The sequence below is a fragment of the Urtica dioica genome, chromosome 8, assembly GCF_054948205.1.
Source record: "Urtica dioica subsp. dioica isolate 48M chromosome 8, U.dioica_male_clone48M_v1_H2, whole genome shotgun sequence".
Lineage (NCBI taxonomy): Eukaryota > Viridiplantae > Streptophyta > Magnoliopsida > Rosales > Urticaceae > Urtica > Urtica dioica.
Window position 1 is genome coordinate 13,836,130 of NC_142763.1, and position 17,239 is coordinate 13,853,368.

General features: G+C 35.8%; 3 protein-coding genes across 3 annotated transcripts; 1 reads left to right on the top strand and 2 right to left on the bottom strand.

Annotated features, from left to right (window-relative positions):
• Positions 1 to 872: 872 nt before the first annotated feature.
• On the bottom strand, positions 873 to 2,086 carry LOC149388359 (uncharacterized). Its single transcript, XM_089624103.1, has 2 exons — positions 1,363 to 2,086; positions 873 to 1,255 (listed from the first exon to the last, which is right to left on the bottom strand). Exons 1-2 carry the CDS (start codon positions 2,039 to 2,041, stop codon positions 1,224 to 1,226), a joined length of 711 nt encoding a protein of 236 aa, XP_089480229.1. The 5' UTR covers positions 2,042 to 2,086; the 3' UTR covers positions 873 to 1,223.
• Positions 2,087 to 4,500: 2,414 nt separating this feature from the next.
• On the top strand, positions 4,501 to 9,898 carry LOC149388360 (peptidyl-prolyl cis-trans isomerase CYP63-like). Its single transcript, XM_089621906.1, has 14 exons — positions 4,501 to 4,619; positions 5,170 to 5,252; positions 5,400 to 5,454; positions 5,879 to 5,967; positions 6,049 to 6,073; positions 6,182 to 6,220; positions 6,299 to 6,416; positions 6,869 to 7,035; positions 7,412 to 7,742; positions 7,842 to 7,981; positions 8,122 to 8,257; positions 8,380 to 8,688; positions 8,777 to 8,857; positions 9,293 to 9,898. The coding sequence occupies exons 2-14, from the start codon at positions 5,175 to 5,177 to the stop codon at positions 9,579 to 9,581; spliced, it is 1,857 nt and encodes a 618-aa protein (XP_089478032.1). The 5' UTR covers positions 4,501 to 4,619; positions 5,170 to 5,174; the 3' UTR covers positions 9,582 to 9,898.
• Positions 9,899 to 14,192: 4,294 nt separating this feature from the next.
• Positions 14,193 to 16,879, bottom strand: APG1 (S-adenosyl-L-methionine-dependent methyltransferases superfamily protein). Its single transcript, XM_089623619.1, has 4 exons — positions 16,729 to 16,879; positions 16,051 to 16,649; positions 15,287 to 15,593; positions 14,193 to 14,603 (listed from the first exon to the last, which is right to left on the bottom strand). The coding sequence occupies exons 2-4, from the start codon at positions 16,620 to 16,622 to the stop codon at positions 14,448 to 14,450; spliced, it is 1,035 nt and encodes a 344-aa protein (XP_089479745.1). The 5' UTR covers positions 16,623 to 16,649; positions 16,729 to 16,879; the 3' UTR covers positions 14,193 to 14,447.
• Between the last annotated feature and the right edge of the window lie 360 nt (positions 16,880 to 17,239).

Genomic DNA, 17,239 nt, shown 5'->3' on the forward strand with positions numbered 1-17,239 from the left:
CAAGTCATTCTCAAGAAATTTTGCATTCCTTGATTCCACAATCCTAGTACTGTGAGATGGACAATAGAATCTATAACCTTTAGACTTCTCGGCATATCCAATGAAATACCCACTAATAGTCCTAGGGTCTAGTTTTTTTTTCTTGTGGATTATAAATTCTCACTTCAGACGGGCATCCCCAAATGCGTATATGTTGCAAACTGGGTTTCCAACCTTTGAATAACTCAAAAGGCGTTTTTAAAATAGCCTTGGTTGGAACTCGGTTTAATATATACACAGCCGTCTTTAGTGCTTCAGTCCACAAAAATTGAGGAAGTTTTGTGGTACTCCTCATACTTCTCACCATGTCCATTAAAGTTCGGTTTCTTCTTTCTGATACACCATTTTGATCTGGAGTACCAGGCATCGTATATTGGGCAACAATCCCATGTTCTTGAAGAAACTTCGCAAATGGCCCAGGTGCTTGTCCATTCTCTGTATATCTACCATAATACTCACCACCCCTATCTGATCTCACTATCTTAATTTGTTTACCGCATTGTAACTCTACTTCAGCCTTGAAAACTTTAAAGGCATCTATAGCTTCATCCTTAGAACGAAGTAAATAGAGATACATATATCGTGAGAAATCATCTATGAAAGTGATAAAGTATTTTGGATTACTAGCATCCATGTCTGGACAACAAATGTCAGTATATATGATTTCTAACAATTCAGTACTTCTCTTTGCACCCTTTTTAGACTTATTGGTTTGCTTTCTCTTAATGCAATCCACACAAGTCTCGAAGTCAGTAAAATCAAGAGTACTAAGTACCCCTTCATTCACCAACCTCTTGATTCTTAAAATGGAGATATGTCCCAATCTCCGGTGCCACAATAGAGAAGAATTTTCATTCATAATACAACGTTTCAACCCAGCAGTAACATTCAAAGAGTTATAAGCAGTATTATTTTGCAAAGTAACAGAATAAAGACCATCATGAGACAATGTACCATAACCAACAGTTTTAGATTTATTTAATAATGTAAAACCATCATCCAAAAAGTTAAAACCAAAACCAAAAGGTACAAGTCTCGAAACTGAAATTAAATTCCTTGAAAAACTAGGAACATAAAAGGTCTTTTCTAAATGCAAAATAAAACCAGTACTCAAAACCAAATTGCAAGAACCAACAGCCTCCACATGTGAGCTCATCTTCCCTCCTGAGAGGATATAGCACTCACTACCCACTGGCTTCCGTAGGTTTTGCATACCCTGCAAAGTATTTGAAACATGGATTGTAGAACCAGAGTCAATCCACCAAGTATTATGATCAACATCAGTTAGATTTGATTCATAACATACAAACAAAAATTGAATACCTTTCTTCTCAAGCCAATTCTGGAACTTAGAGCAGTCTTTCTTCATGTGTCCTTTCTTCTTGCAAAAGAAACACTTTGACTCTTTCTTAATGTCCGGTTTGACAGAGAGCTTGCCTTTGCCTTTGGCATGATCTTTCTTCTTCCTTTCGGAGAAAGTCAGATTCACTTTCTCACCCTGTTCCATAGCCAACCTATGCTCCTCTTGAACACACATGGTCATGAGTTCATTGATTGACCATTTATCCTTATGTGTGTTATAAGAAATCTTAAATGGACCATATTGTTGGGGCAGAGTGCACAGAATAAAGTGAACCAGAAAGGTTTCAGACATTTCAACTTCCAGTGTCTTTAATTGAGCCGCAATATCCCTCATACGCATGATATGATCACGCATACCTCCTATTCCAGTGAGCTTCACGGATGAGAACTGCATGATAAGAGTACTAGCCAAAGCCTTATCTGAAGTGACAAATTGATCGTCTATTGCTTTCATTAAGAGACGAACATTGTCATATTCCTCAATTGAACCCCTAACCCCAGCAGATACTTTGGTCTTTATGAACATAACGCAGAGGCGATTAGATCGCTCCCACTTTTCATAAAGATCAACCTGATCAGGGGTACTTTTCTCAGTGATTTTAGGGGGTTCAGGCTTCCTTATGGCATAATCAATATCCATCCATCCCAGCTGAAGGAGAACTCTTTCTTTCCAAACCTTAAAGTTGTCCCATTTGAGTTCGGGGACATCGCACTTAACATCAGAGTAACTAACAGTTTGACTAGCTGCAATTTATAGAAATTAAACATGCTTATAAGAATTATGTTTTTTTTAAGAAATTAACTATATCATGATTTACCAATGCAAAACATGTACTTAATGAATCTAGAGACATAAAATTTGCCTGTGGGCTAAAATTCTAATTCCATTAGATTCACACGTTATGATAAAACTATCAAACTATGTTCATTTTCCTAATACCTGTGGGTTAATTAGGAAATATAATTTGATATTTTATCCTAATTAATTATACAAATACTATAAAATTCCTGTGGGTATATTTCATAATATATTATATAATTAACTACAACTATTGTTTTATGTGATTTTATTTCTAAAGTATAACTTATATTAATTAAAGATGCTGTGGCTAATCTCTAATTAATTAAGATAGTATAAATCACTTAACCTTATAATTATTTTAATAAGGTTCTAAACAATATAATGATATTTATTTCTTTATTGTGCAAACAATTATAATGCTAAAAGATATATATAAACAATAGCAGTATATATATTATTCTTATATAATTAAGGCACAAAATTAAATATCATTTCTATAAATTGCTAAGGTGTACATAGCAAACAGTATAATATTAAATTAATAATCTGGATGAATTCAATATTATGTACGTACAGTATTAGCCCAAAACCGATGTTATATCAATTTTAACAAAACAAATGATTAAGCATCAACCTTTAAAGTACAATTAAATAATTGTATCAACAATAATATGAAGCAAAAATTAATTTATAACATCAACTTAATATTGCTTTATCAAAACAAAACGTAAAGCAGTATGAGCCAAAAACAAATAACGTATGAAAATGCAAACTGAATGCATATTAATGGGTCTTAAAAAATATTGAAGCCCAATTTAAACAAATTGAAGCCCAATATAAACAAATTGAAGCCCAATATACCAAGAAGGGTATCAACAAAAATACTCTAGATCTTATAAACGACAGTGTAATTAAAAACGACAAAAAAAATAAATCCATTTAATGGAACAAATGACATGTCGTTCAAAGTCATCTTCTTCACCCACAAAAACAAATTTTTGACCCGCGAACCCATTTAAAAACCCGACAGTTTCTCCCTTATTTCTCCACGGTTTTCATGATTTTAAAGCACAGAATCGATCGAAAAACAATTTTAAAACGTTTGGACGTCATAGTTTTAAAATAACGTGTATCATGAAAATTCTTGAAATGGAAAAATAACAACACTGTAAACAATAAACAAGGCAGAGATATGATAAAGCTCTGATACCAAATGTAAGAATAATCAAGTCTCTAATCCAAAAACATATGATTAGAAACATGAACCTTAAAGCGGAAGCTAAATGGATCAAGCGTTTACCTCCGGCCATTGTTATCGGAAAATCGTCGGAGCTTTATCGGTGACTCGGAATGGCTTCGCCGGCGTCAAGGAACGTCGTTTTGCTCTTCTAAACCGAAATAACCTCGAACTAGATGGTGTGTGTTTATGAATGAGATTAAAAGGCTTAGGGACCAAAACAACTCTCCCTCAATTTATAAACCGGTTCCTTTCCATCAAAGAGAAACGGAAATGAGAGGCTTAATGTGTATTGATTCGTTGCTATAATTGTGGGATTTGATAGACCATAAATGGAGAGATATATCATAACGTATTTACTTAATATACTCCATATACAATATACGGTAATTAGTATCCATATATTCTATATTCGTAATGTATATCTTACAACTCAATAACATTATATAATATTATATATCTACGTGACCTAAGTACATAATATCATTTATAATATATATATATATATATATATATATATATATATATATATATATATAACTTCTAGGTACGTATATAACTTATGCAAATAATGAAATAACTATTAATAACAATAAAAATATACGCAAGTAAAATAGAAGTGATGAGATTCCCATTATGTGGTAATCTTAATAACATTTATTTGGTGGTATTAAAATTATCTCATTTTACAATAATATGATTATTTAGGTAATCATATTTTCGAATTTTTTTTAATATTAATTTAAACTAAACAAAAATAATCTTAAGATTTTTGGGATATGATTAACATTAATTCCAATCAAACGCACTTTAAATGTTTTTTTAAAGAGTTTCGCGGTGAATTGAGATGAAATCTACGAACTTCACTACTTCGAATAAGATGGTGTGAAATTAGTGATTAAGCTATTTTAAGAATTATAAGCTATTTTAAGAATTATCATGTAAAATTGGATTATTAAAAAAATAAAAATAAAAGAGCGGTGGGACTAGGCAGTCGAGAAAAATAAATACTAAACATATATATATATATATATATATATATATATATATATATATATATATATATATATAGCTAAAGATTTCTCTCTAGTCTCTACTAGGTACTGAAGCAAAAGCTCCGCAGCTATTTCTATCATCGACATCTGATCTTAGTTATCTTTTCTTACGGGCCAATCCAAGGTTCTCTTCTAATTTCATTACCAATGTTCTTTGCTAATACCTTTTCATTTTTGCTTCTAGCATCTTCAGCAGTTTCGAAATTGGTTAGTTGCTCTTTGTGCTTACGAAATTCTTGTTTCCTCATCGTCGTGTAGTTTAATTTGATCTATTTGGCTGTGATATAACGACGTATTGATCTGAGACGTCTTGTTCAAAGAGACACTAGGGTTTACAATTTTCTGAGATTCGTCATTTGCTTGTGCGAGCATTAGGGTTTAGGGTTTTAGTCGGATGGAATAGAAGATATTATAGTTTTGTTCGAGTGAAGTACCCGATTTTCTAGTCGTAGATTGTTTTGGTGGGTTTCTGGAGTTATTTGAATTGGTTCGATTCCGTGCGCTTTTATGCTCGTTCCCGTAGAAATGAAGTCTAAAAAAAATATAAAGTCAGAACCATTTTTATGTTTGTGTGTTGATTTCTTTTTGGGGCAGCATTTAGCTCTGCTCTTCTTTAAATTAATATAATTTTTTTTTCACTAATACGCTCTTTGTGTTCACTCGACCTTTTGAAGGAGATATGAGCAAGAAGAAAAATCCTTTTGTTTTCTTAGATGTTTCAGTTGATGGTGCTCCAGCGGAAAATGTTATTATCGAGGTGAAGTAACAAAGTGAAGCTTTCTCTGGACTGTTTGAGCTTTTGCAATCGTCATTTTTCAGAAGGAAGCTTTTACGTCTCTCTTTTTTTTTTCCCTTAATTTTTGGTATTTAAAACGATATATTGTCTTTTGTTTTAAATGTGCAGCTTTTTGCTCATGTGGTTCCTAAGACAGCTGAAAATTTTCGAGCACTTTGCACGGGTATGTTGTAAACTTGTTATTTGCAAGTTGGTATAAGCTTTTGACCTCTATATTAATTGATCCGCTCGTCTAAAAAAAATGAAAACTCTTGCTTGATGTTTTCATGATATCGTGATGTCTAGACTTTTTGATGTTCAATGAGTAGTCTTATCGTGTGAATGCTAGAGAATAAGATATCTTGTGCTCTGATATAAGGATAGAAAATAAATAAATTCTAAGGAGAACAGATATACCCAGCTTCAAAAACAAGAAAAGAAAAAATTGAAAAAAAACTGATATCCACGAATTTATTTGCTGGTTGATAATTTATTTGCGATACTTTGATGAATGGTAGTTATGCACTTTTAATACAATGCTTGCTTAATTATCTATTGCAAATATAAGCCGACTGACAAGTTCGGTTGTTATTCTCCTTGGTATAAAGGTGAGAAGGGAATCGGGAAGACTACTGGCAAAGCCCTTAGTTACAAGGGCTCGCATTTTCATCGAGTAATCCCAGGGTTCATGGCCCAAGTAAGTAGGTTCCAACTCTCTTTATGTATGTATACATATTACATGAATTGTATGCTGATATATCTTTTCTTCATCATACAGGGAGGCGATTTTTCAAATGCAAATGGTATAGCATCGTTGTCTGAAATTTACCCTGCCTTTGAGGCAACAATTTTTTTTTTTTAATTTTTTTTTATCATGACTAAAATTTAGGGACAACCTTATTGGTTTGCAGGAACCGGTGGTGAAAGTATCTATGGAGGGAAGTTTGCTGGTAAGTTTCTCTGAGTACACACTGTTAACTACTAAATTAATAATCTTCTGAATCACAGAAGCTTTCATTGGATTGCAGATGAGAATTTCAAGCTGGCACATGATGAACCTGGTGTCCTCTCTATGGCAAACAGTGGTCCAAATACAAACGGAGCTCAGTTCTTCATACTCTTCAAGCGACAGCCTCATCTTGATGGGTATGGCGTTGTGTCTTTAACTAAAGCTTCGTTGTTTATTGACCTTTCTTTTTCTCCCATGATAAAAAAAAAAAAAAAAAATCCTGTGCATTTACCCATGAGGTTTAGGTTGACTGGTGATGCCGATTGTTTACTTCCGTGTGGGTTGGGGTTTGAATCCGTACGAGTGACCTAACAAACAACTTCTTTAAATATTGAATTATGGTTTTTACATGACTCGAATCCACAATTTGTTTTTAATTTTAATTTTTTTTAAATAATTTTGTTTAAGTAGTGGCGCTTACTACTTGGCTATCTTCTCTTGTCTACCGAATAATTTATTTTGATCTTCCTCTCACGAAAGATTGTAGAGCTCGGTGGATGGAACTATGAAACTTTTTTTACTCTTTCCCTTTAGTTTTGGTCATGGTGTTAATTGTGAAATGAACCGTTTATTTTGTTATTTTTGGCAGGAAGCATGTGGTGTTTGGAAAAGTTGTCAAGGGATTGAATGTAATTCAAAAGATTGAGCAGCTGGGCTCAGCTGAAGGGAAACCTTCAAAATTTGTGCAGATTGTAGATTGTGGTGAAACTTCTGCCAGTAAAGTTCATGATGAAAATGAAAATGAAAAAGATAAAGGTAAGTAACCAAAAAAAAACTACATGTATTTTCAATGATGGTAGAGCTCTCAACAGAGGACCTCTGTCGCAAAATCTTTAGAAACGTAGGCTTATGGCTCTCTACTTTAAATTCTGATCCCAGTTCTTACCCTGTCCGGTCTCTATCTAGGTTGACCGAGTGCTCTATAGTTTGTATTTTGCTTCAGCTTATTTTTATATTAGAAAAGTGAGTAGAATTTGTTGTTACTGTGTCGTATTGTTGATCAAATGTTACTTTGTAAAAAGGAGCAAATTGTGCAGTTGGTACTGTTACTATACCATATTTTTGTCTCAATTCGAATTTATGAAGTAGCAAATGATGCAATGTAATAAAATCGATTTATTTACCTTTCCAGTGAAAAAGAAAATATCAAGGAAGGATGGATCTGACAAAGGTATTGGTGGAAGGCCGAAGAAATCCGCTCATGAAAAGAGTAGGAGGAGGAGGAGAAAAAGATACTCTTCATCGGATTCACAAAGCTCTGATTCCGAGTCTGATTCCTTCGATTCCGATAGCGATTCTGGTTCCGATTCGGAGTCATTGTCTGATTCAAGTTCTAGTTATGAAAGGAACAGGAAGAAGAAATCCTCCAAGAAAGATAAACTCCGCCGAAGCAGGAAAACCAGGGATACATATAGGAGGAAGAAGAAGAGCCGACAAGACAAACCAAGGCGCAAATCTAAACGGTCTGGTTTTTAGTTATCTATAAAGTTACCTTTGTTTCACTATAACATCATTGATTTTTTTCTTGAGTATTGATGATGATAATCATCATTTTCATGCAGATCAGAGAGTTCGAGTGGGAAAGATGATGAGAGCGATACCAGTGGAAGTAGCTCCGATGATGAAAAAACTCGCCACCGCAGATCTGGACCCAAGGCTAGAAATAAAAAGACTGCCGAAGATAAACCAACCAAAAATACTTGTATGCCGTTTTTATTTATTACTTAATATTTTTGCTTTTAACGTCATCAGGCAGGGTGTATTATTACCTAAAAACTCACGAGGACATTTTTATGCATTGGAAATTGAATTTGGACTCATAACATGGTTTGGTTTTTGTAGCTTTGGAAAATAAACCGAAGGCAACTGAAGAACATTCATCCCGGGAGGAGGAAGGTGAATTGGCGCCAAACAATGGACACGATACACAAGCTAAAATAGTTAATCAGAAATCAATCTCCGATGATTCTAACTCAAGGTTGGTCTTACTATTCTTTAACACTCGAGGTTTCTTTTGTTTGCTAGCTTCACCAGTCTACAAATTTTCATCCTAAAAGTACAAGTAGAGATAAAGCCGTTTACATGTGTTTTGCGTTTTAGAAGCCCGAGTCCGAAAAGAAGGTCCACACGCAGTCCTAGAAGAAGTCGTAGCCCAAGTCCTGATGGGAGAAAGAGAGAAAGGTCTTCAAGCTTGTTGTCTAGTCCCCATCGCAAATCCCCTGAGCCCACTGCATCCAATTATGATCGTGGCTTACAAAGAAGCGACTCACCGGACGGAAATCCAAAGCGCGTTAGAAAGGGACGTGGGTTTACTGACCGTTACTCTTTTGCTCGTCGGTATCGCACTCCTTCTCCGGACCGCTCAACACGTGGCTACCACATTAATTTTCCTGGAAAACCACGTGACAGGTAATTTTACATAACATGACTGACCAAAGGAATGTAAGCATGATTGAATGTTATTTTCCCTAATTTTTTTTTTTGGAATGTTGTGAAGGTTTTCGAACTACAGACGTTATCCTGAGAGGTCACCACGCAGACGTAACCAAAGTCCCCCTAGACGCAATAGCCCTTTCAGGTTCTCTCTCTCTCTCTCTCTCTCTCTCTCTCTCTCTCTCTCACACACACACACACACACACACAAACAAATAATATTGTGCCAAATAATATAGTTTTCGCGTTCTTCATTGACAAACTTTATTTTATTTTTTTATCGGATAATTTATATGGTCGATATCTCGGGTAATTGATAATAGTCATATCACAAGGGGGATAGCATGTTAGAAATAATGCCGTCCTTCCTTTTTCGTGTTTGTCACAATTATTTGGGTGCCTCTTCCCAAACCCACACATTTCATTTCATGTCTAGAAAATTATCAAATAAATTAGCAATGAGGCCATTAAACTCCGGGTTACAACGTCAATTTGCCTTACGGCACGGAAACCCATAATGATTTGCCACTATTTATGCGCACTAGTTTGCGTTTGATACTGATCTGAAACACGGTCTCAGATATCGAGACCGAAGAAGCCGGAGTCGCAGCAGGCACAGGAGTGTTTCCCGTAGCCGAAGCCCGACAGAGAAGAAGCCCGCTGTGAGCGAGAGGCTGAGAGCACGCCTGGGCCCACGAGCCGATCATCACCAACCCCCAAAGAAGGAGAGCTCTCAGTCGCGATCTCCGGAGGCACCCAAGCGCCGGGATCAGAAGCCGGCACTGTCTTCGCCCAGATCAACGTCGACCTCTCCGGCCAGACAAAGGAGATTGGTTTCTTATGGGGACTTGAGTCCCAGCGCCACCTAGTTTTGCCTTGGCGTTTCCCAGAGGTAACTAATTGATCATGTTTTTGTTTTGATATTGGATTTGATCTTTTGTTTGATTGTTGAACTTTTCGTGTTAATGAGGGTTATGAACTACTGTGAAACTAGACGTTGTCCCAGATGAAGAGTAGTGTGTTCCCTTAAAAACTTTGGTTCGGCTACTTTTGTGTAGGCTTTTGATTATTATTCGTAGGTGCGAATGGATTTGAAATGTTGAAATTCTGGTGCAACGATTGTCGGGTTTTACGTTTACCTCGTTACTGTTGTGATTTTGGATTTTATGCACATACTGTTTCTTGAGCTATGATTGATATTTCAATTTCAGCAATGACTTTTGAGGGTAAAAATCTCATTCACTAATATTTTTTTTTTTGTATGAGAACTGGACTAAAGTAAGAGTAGTTTTTTCAAGAGACATGTCTAGGAGTTTTTTTTTTTTTATATATATATTTTTTTTGAAACGAGAACATCATCCTATTAAAACCATGCGAAAACCGATTACATGAGTGGCTACGGGAAAAACCCGAAACAAGCCCCAAAAGAGGAAACAACGAAAAAAGAGAAAAAGAAAAAGGAACACCCCAAAAGCAAACTTCCTACGAGCCTATTTGAGAAAAAACTTCCTAGAGTTGCAAAACAAAAACCCGCTCCCTGCTCGCAGTTCCGAAGGAAAACCAAAACACCAAACTGAAAACCACGAAAACCAAAAAAAATCCTCCGAACCTCCTCTCAAACCAAGCGAAAAACTTCATAAAAAGCCGGAACGAATCCTCATGAACTTCGGTTTCCGTAAGCCGAGTAGATAGGCCATTTTCCGAAGATCTCTTTTATCCATTTTGATCTTCCCATCCTTCCCTTTTCTCCGATCGGGAGAAGACACCACCTGATCTCCGCCACTTTGCTCCAACCCATTAGACTTTGGAGACTCGGAATCCCGTATTTAGAAGATTTGTATAATTTTACCCACAAAAAAAAAAAAAAAAAAAAAACAAGACTCGTTAAATGTTTATTTGATGAGCTTACATATTAATCTTTTGCCTTCAAAATACTCACTTTCAATTCCCTATGTTTTTTTTAGAATCCTAGTCGCTTAGTCCTCGGTTTAGTAGATAATCTTAACAGGTAAAAGTGCTCAGTAATTTTTATTTGGTATCTAAAAAAAATTGATGGTATCATATTATTCGATGCATATTATGGGATCTGTATTATGGTTTACGGGCTTTATCTATGCATTATATGGATAATAGTATGCAAATTGAAATGTTTATGATACATAAAACTTTAATTTACGTACAAACTGGCTGCCACTTTCCACGCGGGTATTCCAAGTGGTATGCCGGAGAAATCTAACAAAATTATCGATGGTATTCAAGTAAAAAAAAAAAAATACTAAAACGAAATTAGAGTGTGCACATATATTTATAGTTTCGTAATGTAAATATAAAAAACAACAAACAATAACAATGCCAATAATTGTTAGGTCGTACAAATCTATGAGGTGATTAATTTTGGAATTGGTTAATATTCATACCTCAATATCGTTCGAGAATACGTGCACTTGGTAGTACTTTTTTTTGTATAATAATTGTAATCGTAAGAATGAGGTTTTCAATGCGAAAATTATTATTATTATTATTATTATTTTTTTAAGTAGTTCTTTTTCTTGATGTTAACAAAAAAAAATATTGTTATTTTTTAAGCCTCATTATTTAACTTTGTTTAATGTATTAAGATTATTGTTTACAATTGAAAAGGAGAACTATTCTTGAAATGGATCGATAAACCCATCATTTTGAGAACATCGATACGTTTAAAATATTATTCCTGTAATTTTCTAATTTATTGATGTTTGGTTGATTGTCCATCTATCCTTTTTGGGCATTCTCTTGGTACATGTTATCTCACGGTTCTTTGCACTTCAAAGGACGGACGTAAACCTCGTAAGATATCAGTTTGGCTGTCTAAACTCTAAAGACTTTCTCATCACGACTCTGTAATTTTGCCAATTAACTGTGGTTTGTGATCCATCTCGAACTCTTGCAATACTTGTTGTTCGATCATAACACTTGCGTCAAAAATAGAGTTGAAGACAATGGTATTTGAGCTCAACAAAACAACAAATAGAAACAAAGATTTCGTTTAAAAAAACTCATCGGCAACTAAGAAAAACACTTAATCCAAACACTCATTTATCTAACCTTATTACAATTTCCTCCCTCCTATAAATTTAAATATCTAGTTAATTATAAATATTATCTAATTAGGTTTATTATTGTAGCTAAAAATATGTCGAATAACTCAAGATATTATCTAATTACCCAAGACTCAAGATTCTACAAAGGGATCAACTTGAACAATCTCCCTAATTTTATGATATGTTTGATGTTTATGAACACAAAGAATGACCTCAATCTTCCCATCCCGTGTCTTCCGTCTCACGAACAACACACTCAACAAACTGACCCACAACTTCATCTTACAGGGTTCCAACAACGTTCACGACGATAAACGTATGAAGGTGAGGAAATATGAACTATGACATCTTCGAGTAAACATCAACCAAAAAAAAAAAACACATTGTCAATGGAATCCGCAACTCAAGGAGGAAACACTATCACGCCAGCTACCATCTCTCCATTCACAAACAAAAGAGAGAAATTATACTTGTTGGATCCTCTGTGGCATAGTTTTATGTTTGGAAAAACAAATTGTAACAATTGTTCAAGTCAAAGCTTCAAGGAGTTGTTCAAACTACTTAAAGAATCGGGTACTTATGTCTTTGTCCTCCCGTGCGAAAAAAGAAACTAAATATTGTGTTTAGTTCCGATTTTATTGGACGTATAAGATCGGATTTAAAAGATCCAACTTACCTGTTTTCGCGAGAGATTAGGAAGTGCATCATATAAAACCCACCTAGGGTTTCTTGCGATCATTTAACTTTTTTTGTTTGGCCAATTGCACGTCTCTCTACTCTGGAGATCTTCATCGACAACGAACTCAAAGAACCTTGCAACTTTTGTATCGTCGTACTAAGTGTGTGATAGCGTGTTTTTTTGCATTGACATGGTTGTCAATCATCAGGAGAAGATTGGGTGAAAGTGAGAAGGAGTCTCAGATCTGAGGGGAGCTCAGATTTCAAGAATCCATCGGAGAAAAGTCAAAGACAAAGGTGTTTGCGAATGAGAATTTTGTGAAACTTAATATTTTATGTACTTTGACTATTTTGAGTCAGTGGATTGTTTTTCATACCAGACATATTAGTCTCCCTGAGTAGGTGTATTTCACCGAACAAGGTTATCAATTTCTTGTTTTCTTTACTGCTTTCAATTATTGTTTGATTGACAGTTGATTTAATTAATCCTATTAAAATCAATAAGTTGATCAACCAGTAGTTACAGCAACTAAGTTGAACAACCGTCTAACACCACGTTAAGTAATTTCAATACTCAATGAGATAAGTTCTTTTCCTTATTATCAAGAATTAGGTAGAAAAGAACTAACTAGATTTATAACATCTACCCACCAACCTTTAAGATTTGGTTCTAACCCTCAGTTTGTCAAATTTGTTAAAAAAATTTGCCCTCGCTACAAAATCATTAGTAAACGCTCTACTAAGAATGTCATAGAGACTTATATGAAAATGATATGATAATACACAAGGTAGACGCTATTTCAAATCATAATGTTACATGCACCAGTGATATTTAGAGTAGTGATAATTGTAAAGATTATTAAGTGTCATGATACATTTCGTAGATAGAAAATGGATACTGCGTCATAATCAAATGCTCATAACCTATAATCTTATGCCGCGATATTCATTTCTCTATCCAAGAAATGTATAGCGACACTCAAATAATTTTAACGTTTATCACTACTCCAAATATCACTAGGGAATGCAACATTTTGATTTGATATAGCTCCTAATTTGCTTCATGTGTTTTGGGTATCGTTTTCATCTAAGTCTATAACATTCTTAGTGGCAGTATTACAACCACTGGGTTTGTAGCGAGGGTTGAATTTTTTTAACCAATTTGACAAAATGAGGGTAGAACCAAAATTTAAAAGTTGGTCGATAGATATTATAAATCTAGCTAGTTCTTTTCTACATAATTCTTGATTATTAAGGAAAAGAACGTACCTAGTTGAGGATGATGCCATTTTTCTTTGTGCATGGTGAGATGGTAGCGTGTGCGATAGTGTTTACAGCTGCTACTGTGCCCTAAAAACTAAATAGATACCATATATAATCAATTAGATATTTAAATTTATAGAAAATGAGAAAATTGCAATAGAGGGATAAGTGAGAGAACTATGAGATAGTTGTGAATCCAGATAGTAACAAAAATGTATATGGGGACTTATTACATTGAGCCTGATAAACAACATGTTACCGTTGTCTTTTTCTTTTTTTTTTCCTCCTTGTTAGTTATGTTACCGTTGCCACCTTTTATCTAGAGAATATGTTATTCTGATTAAAAAAAAAACTTTTCTTATGTATGGACACCTTATCATGATAAGTGACGAGTAAATATAATTATTACTGTTATAATTGTGTTTATGCTTTGACGAGGTGTGCTGAATATGAGCGGGAAAGGCACAACACAAGCATTCCATTAGAATGTCAAAAGAAAGCATCCACTATGGACAATGCAAAAGGCACTAAAATTTCATCAACTGAATCTTACAATCTCAAAATCTGTATAAACTCCGAATCCTAGAGCTTCAATACAAGTTATAACTGATCTTAAAAATGCATTAGCAGCTCTATGCTCTCCTTGAATTATCCGCGCCGTAACAGAGAACCCATGTCTCTTTTCTCGTATATTGCTTGCTTCATTCTGGCTCATCAGATCGGTTGGCCTTTCGGTACAATCTGATCTTTGATCCACATGTAGATAGGCACGAGCACGTAATACGCTCCTGCCATGGCGCCCAATATCAAGCGAAGTAAGAACACTAACGGGTTCACCGGCTTCGACACGTCCTCTTCCTTCGGGCCCATCTGTACCATAAACACAAGTTATGATATTTTGCCTAGTCGCAGAAATATTCAAAGGATAAAAACAGAACGATAGCATGCACTGAAAGGGAACGTAAAAGTATACACTGTAACTCAATATACATGAATGTGACTTCTTCTCCGTATCTATTCCTAATGTTCATCACACTAAATATCCAAGCATCACACATCAGAGAAGAAAAAAAAATTGGAATTGAAGTACAAAAATAAAATGGAGTTAAAGTACAAAAAAAAAAAAATTGAACAAACAGCGTTGGAGTCATTGTAAATTGATATTGTACCTATACATATATTTTTTTTTAACTTTTTAGTCCAAAATCATGTGGTAAATTATATGCCTCTCTAAGAAAATTAGATTGTCAATTATTTTTATATTAATTTTCTTATGATGTCGAGAGGAAGAACCAAAAAGCATTGAGCTATTAAGTTTTGAGCTGTGGAGCTTAATTCATAAGCGACACTATGAAGACCTGCTTATAGCGAAATCTAGAAAGAAAAAGTGGACATAGATGTCGGTAATTGAGAGTGAGTGAGCCGTTATGAATAAATCTGCGCTTCTTATATATTCGTTGCGTATTGATTGTTTTCTTTTTAGATCATCGAATTAGAGGTTCTAATAAAAACATAATGTAAAGAAAGAATGAGTTAGGGGCAAAAAGGTAAACCTGCAAGGGAGAGTCCCCGGAGGCGGGCTTGACGCCGGTGACGGAGCATCCCATGATCAAGCCGTGGCGGCGGACCCCACGGTACCACTTGGGGCCGATCCTCTTGAGCTGAACGTCCTTAAACCCTGCTTTCGTGAACCACTCGATGTACTCTTCCTCTGTGGGGAATAACATCCACGCATCCGCAAAGAAGCGAGACAGCCAAAAGGTTGGGTAAACTGGGCCGATCAGACACGCTTTCCCTCCAAGTTTCAGGACTCTGTACGCTTCCTTGATCCCCCGCTGCGGGTCCGGCCAATACTCGATACTGTCCCACATCCCAATCTTAATCAAACCATAAAAGAAAGGATAATTTTCGGTGACATTTAATTCTAGCAAAATTGAACCTTTAATATTTGTCCCCCCACAAAAAAAAAAAAAAACAAATCAAACTTTTGAGTTTTAAACAATTGAGCTATGCCTATGAATAAAGAATTGAAGCTGTTGCTACCAAAGATCTCCATTTTAAAGGTTAATAAGCTACTAAACAATAATAAAAGAAATGATAACTTTCAACGAAATCACACTCTATTAATACACTTTTAACAACGAGAAAATTAGCTAAATTCGCTTTGCGAGAAGTTCGTTTCGAGAAAATACTCTCCTCTTCTGCTTATAGCAAACAATTGAAACTCTTGCAACCAAAGATCTACCTATTTGATCGATCACAAATCTTTCACTCAACTCAATCCAAAAACAACGAGCACGCAGAGCAAAGAATTTACCTTCCGGCGGAAACATATCGATCAGCATAATCAGTACGAAACGGCAAATCCTCGGCATCGCCTTCGATGATCTTACACTCCTCCAACTCCTTCTTCTGCTTGGCCTTGGCGAGCTGATGTGGCGACTGGTCCAAGATGGTCACGTTCTTGGCGTCGACGTGCTTGACGATCCCCAGCGTCGTGAACCCGGTCCCACCACCCACATCGACGACAATCATGTTCCTGTCGTTTAGGTCGGCCGGCTCGAGAGCGTCGTCTCTCATGTCCTCGGTCCAGTGGCCCGGGTTGATGACGTGGTCGTACACGATCGACAGAAACCTGTAGAACCAGAAAGCCTCTTTCTTGTGCTGGATGAACCTCGGCTGAGACGCCGGCCGAGCCGAGACACCGCTGCATCGGGGCACGATCGTAATTTTGGTCCCTCCTCTGACCATCGTCGCCGAGCTCAGCCTCGGAATGAGCTTGCCGTGGAAATCCGAGCCACGGAAGGCTAGGCCGTTTGGGGTTTTTATTCCCAAGCCTCTGAAGAGAGTTAGGTTTTCGGCTCCGCTGAGCATCGCTGAAGAAGCCATGACTAACTACCCAATCGTTGCTGGTTCCTGCTAAACAGAGTCGAGTTCGAATATTCTGTGGCTATTTTTGTTATTTTCATGCGAATGTGAAGAATCTGAGGCTTACCGAGTTGAGAGACTGAGTTGGGACGGAGAACACACGAGGCGAGAGTTACGAGTACGACTACGAACAAGCACCACAGGTTTTGTAAGAAGCCAGATTGTGAAGAAAAGGTTAAAGAATGAAGCTTTAATTGTTTTTGCGTGGTTTAGGGACACGAGAAATAATTTTATTTTATTTATTTATTTATTTAGTTATTGAGGAGGGACTTGTAGAGAACTCGACACGTTAACATATCCTCATCACTTATTTGAGTGGTGTTTTAGGAAGTACTCACTTCACTTTGAGTTTTCTTTTTCTTTTAACTTAACGTTATCAATCTATTAATGTTAATTAAGGATTGAATAGGATACGCGTTTGTACGGAAAAATGGATCGACGCTTAGAATTTACGTAGTTCGATTTATGGTTGGATATGTGGGTCAACAGGTAGTGAAAAATCCTCTAATTTGTTGTATTTTTTTTTAGTTAAAAAGTGATTTTCGATTCATTACCACACAAAAAATAGAAAAAGAATG

Bases quoted from the DNA above. Each gene is read 5' to 3' on its own strand.
- LOC149388359 (XM_089624103.1), bottom strand. From the start codon at position 2,041: ATGGATATTGATTATGCCATAAGGAAGCCTGAACCCCCTAAAATCACT. The intron at 1,256-1,362 runs GTATTCAATTTT...AATACTTTGCAG, and splicing joins GAATTGGCTTGAGAAGAAAG to GGTATGCAAAACCTACGGAA.
- LOC149388360 (XM_089621906.1), top strand. From the start codon at position 5,175: ATGAGCAAGAAGAAAAATCCTTTTGTTTTCTTAGATGTTTCAGTTGAT. The intron at 5,968-6,048 runs GTAAGTAGGTTC...TTCATCATACAG, and splicing joins TCCCAGGGTTCATGGCCCAA to GGAGGCGATTTTTCAAATGC. The intron at 7,036-7,411 runs GTAAGTAACCAA...TTACCTTTCCAG, and splicing joins TGAAAATGAAAAAGATAAAG to TGAAAAAGAAAATATCAAGG.
- APG1 (XM_089623619.1), bottom strand. From the start codon at position 16,622: ATGGCTTCTTCAGCGATGCTCAGCGGAGCCGAAAACCTAACTCTCTTC. The intron at 15,594-16,050 runs GTAAATTCTTTG...GATGTGGGACAG, and splicing joins CGATATGTTTCCGCCGGAAG to TATCGAGTATTGGCCGGACC. The intron at 14,604-15,286 runs GTTTACCTTTTT...TTTATGGTACAG, and splicing joins CCGGGGACTCTCCCTTGCAG to ATGGGCCCGAAGGAAGAGGA.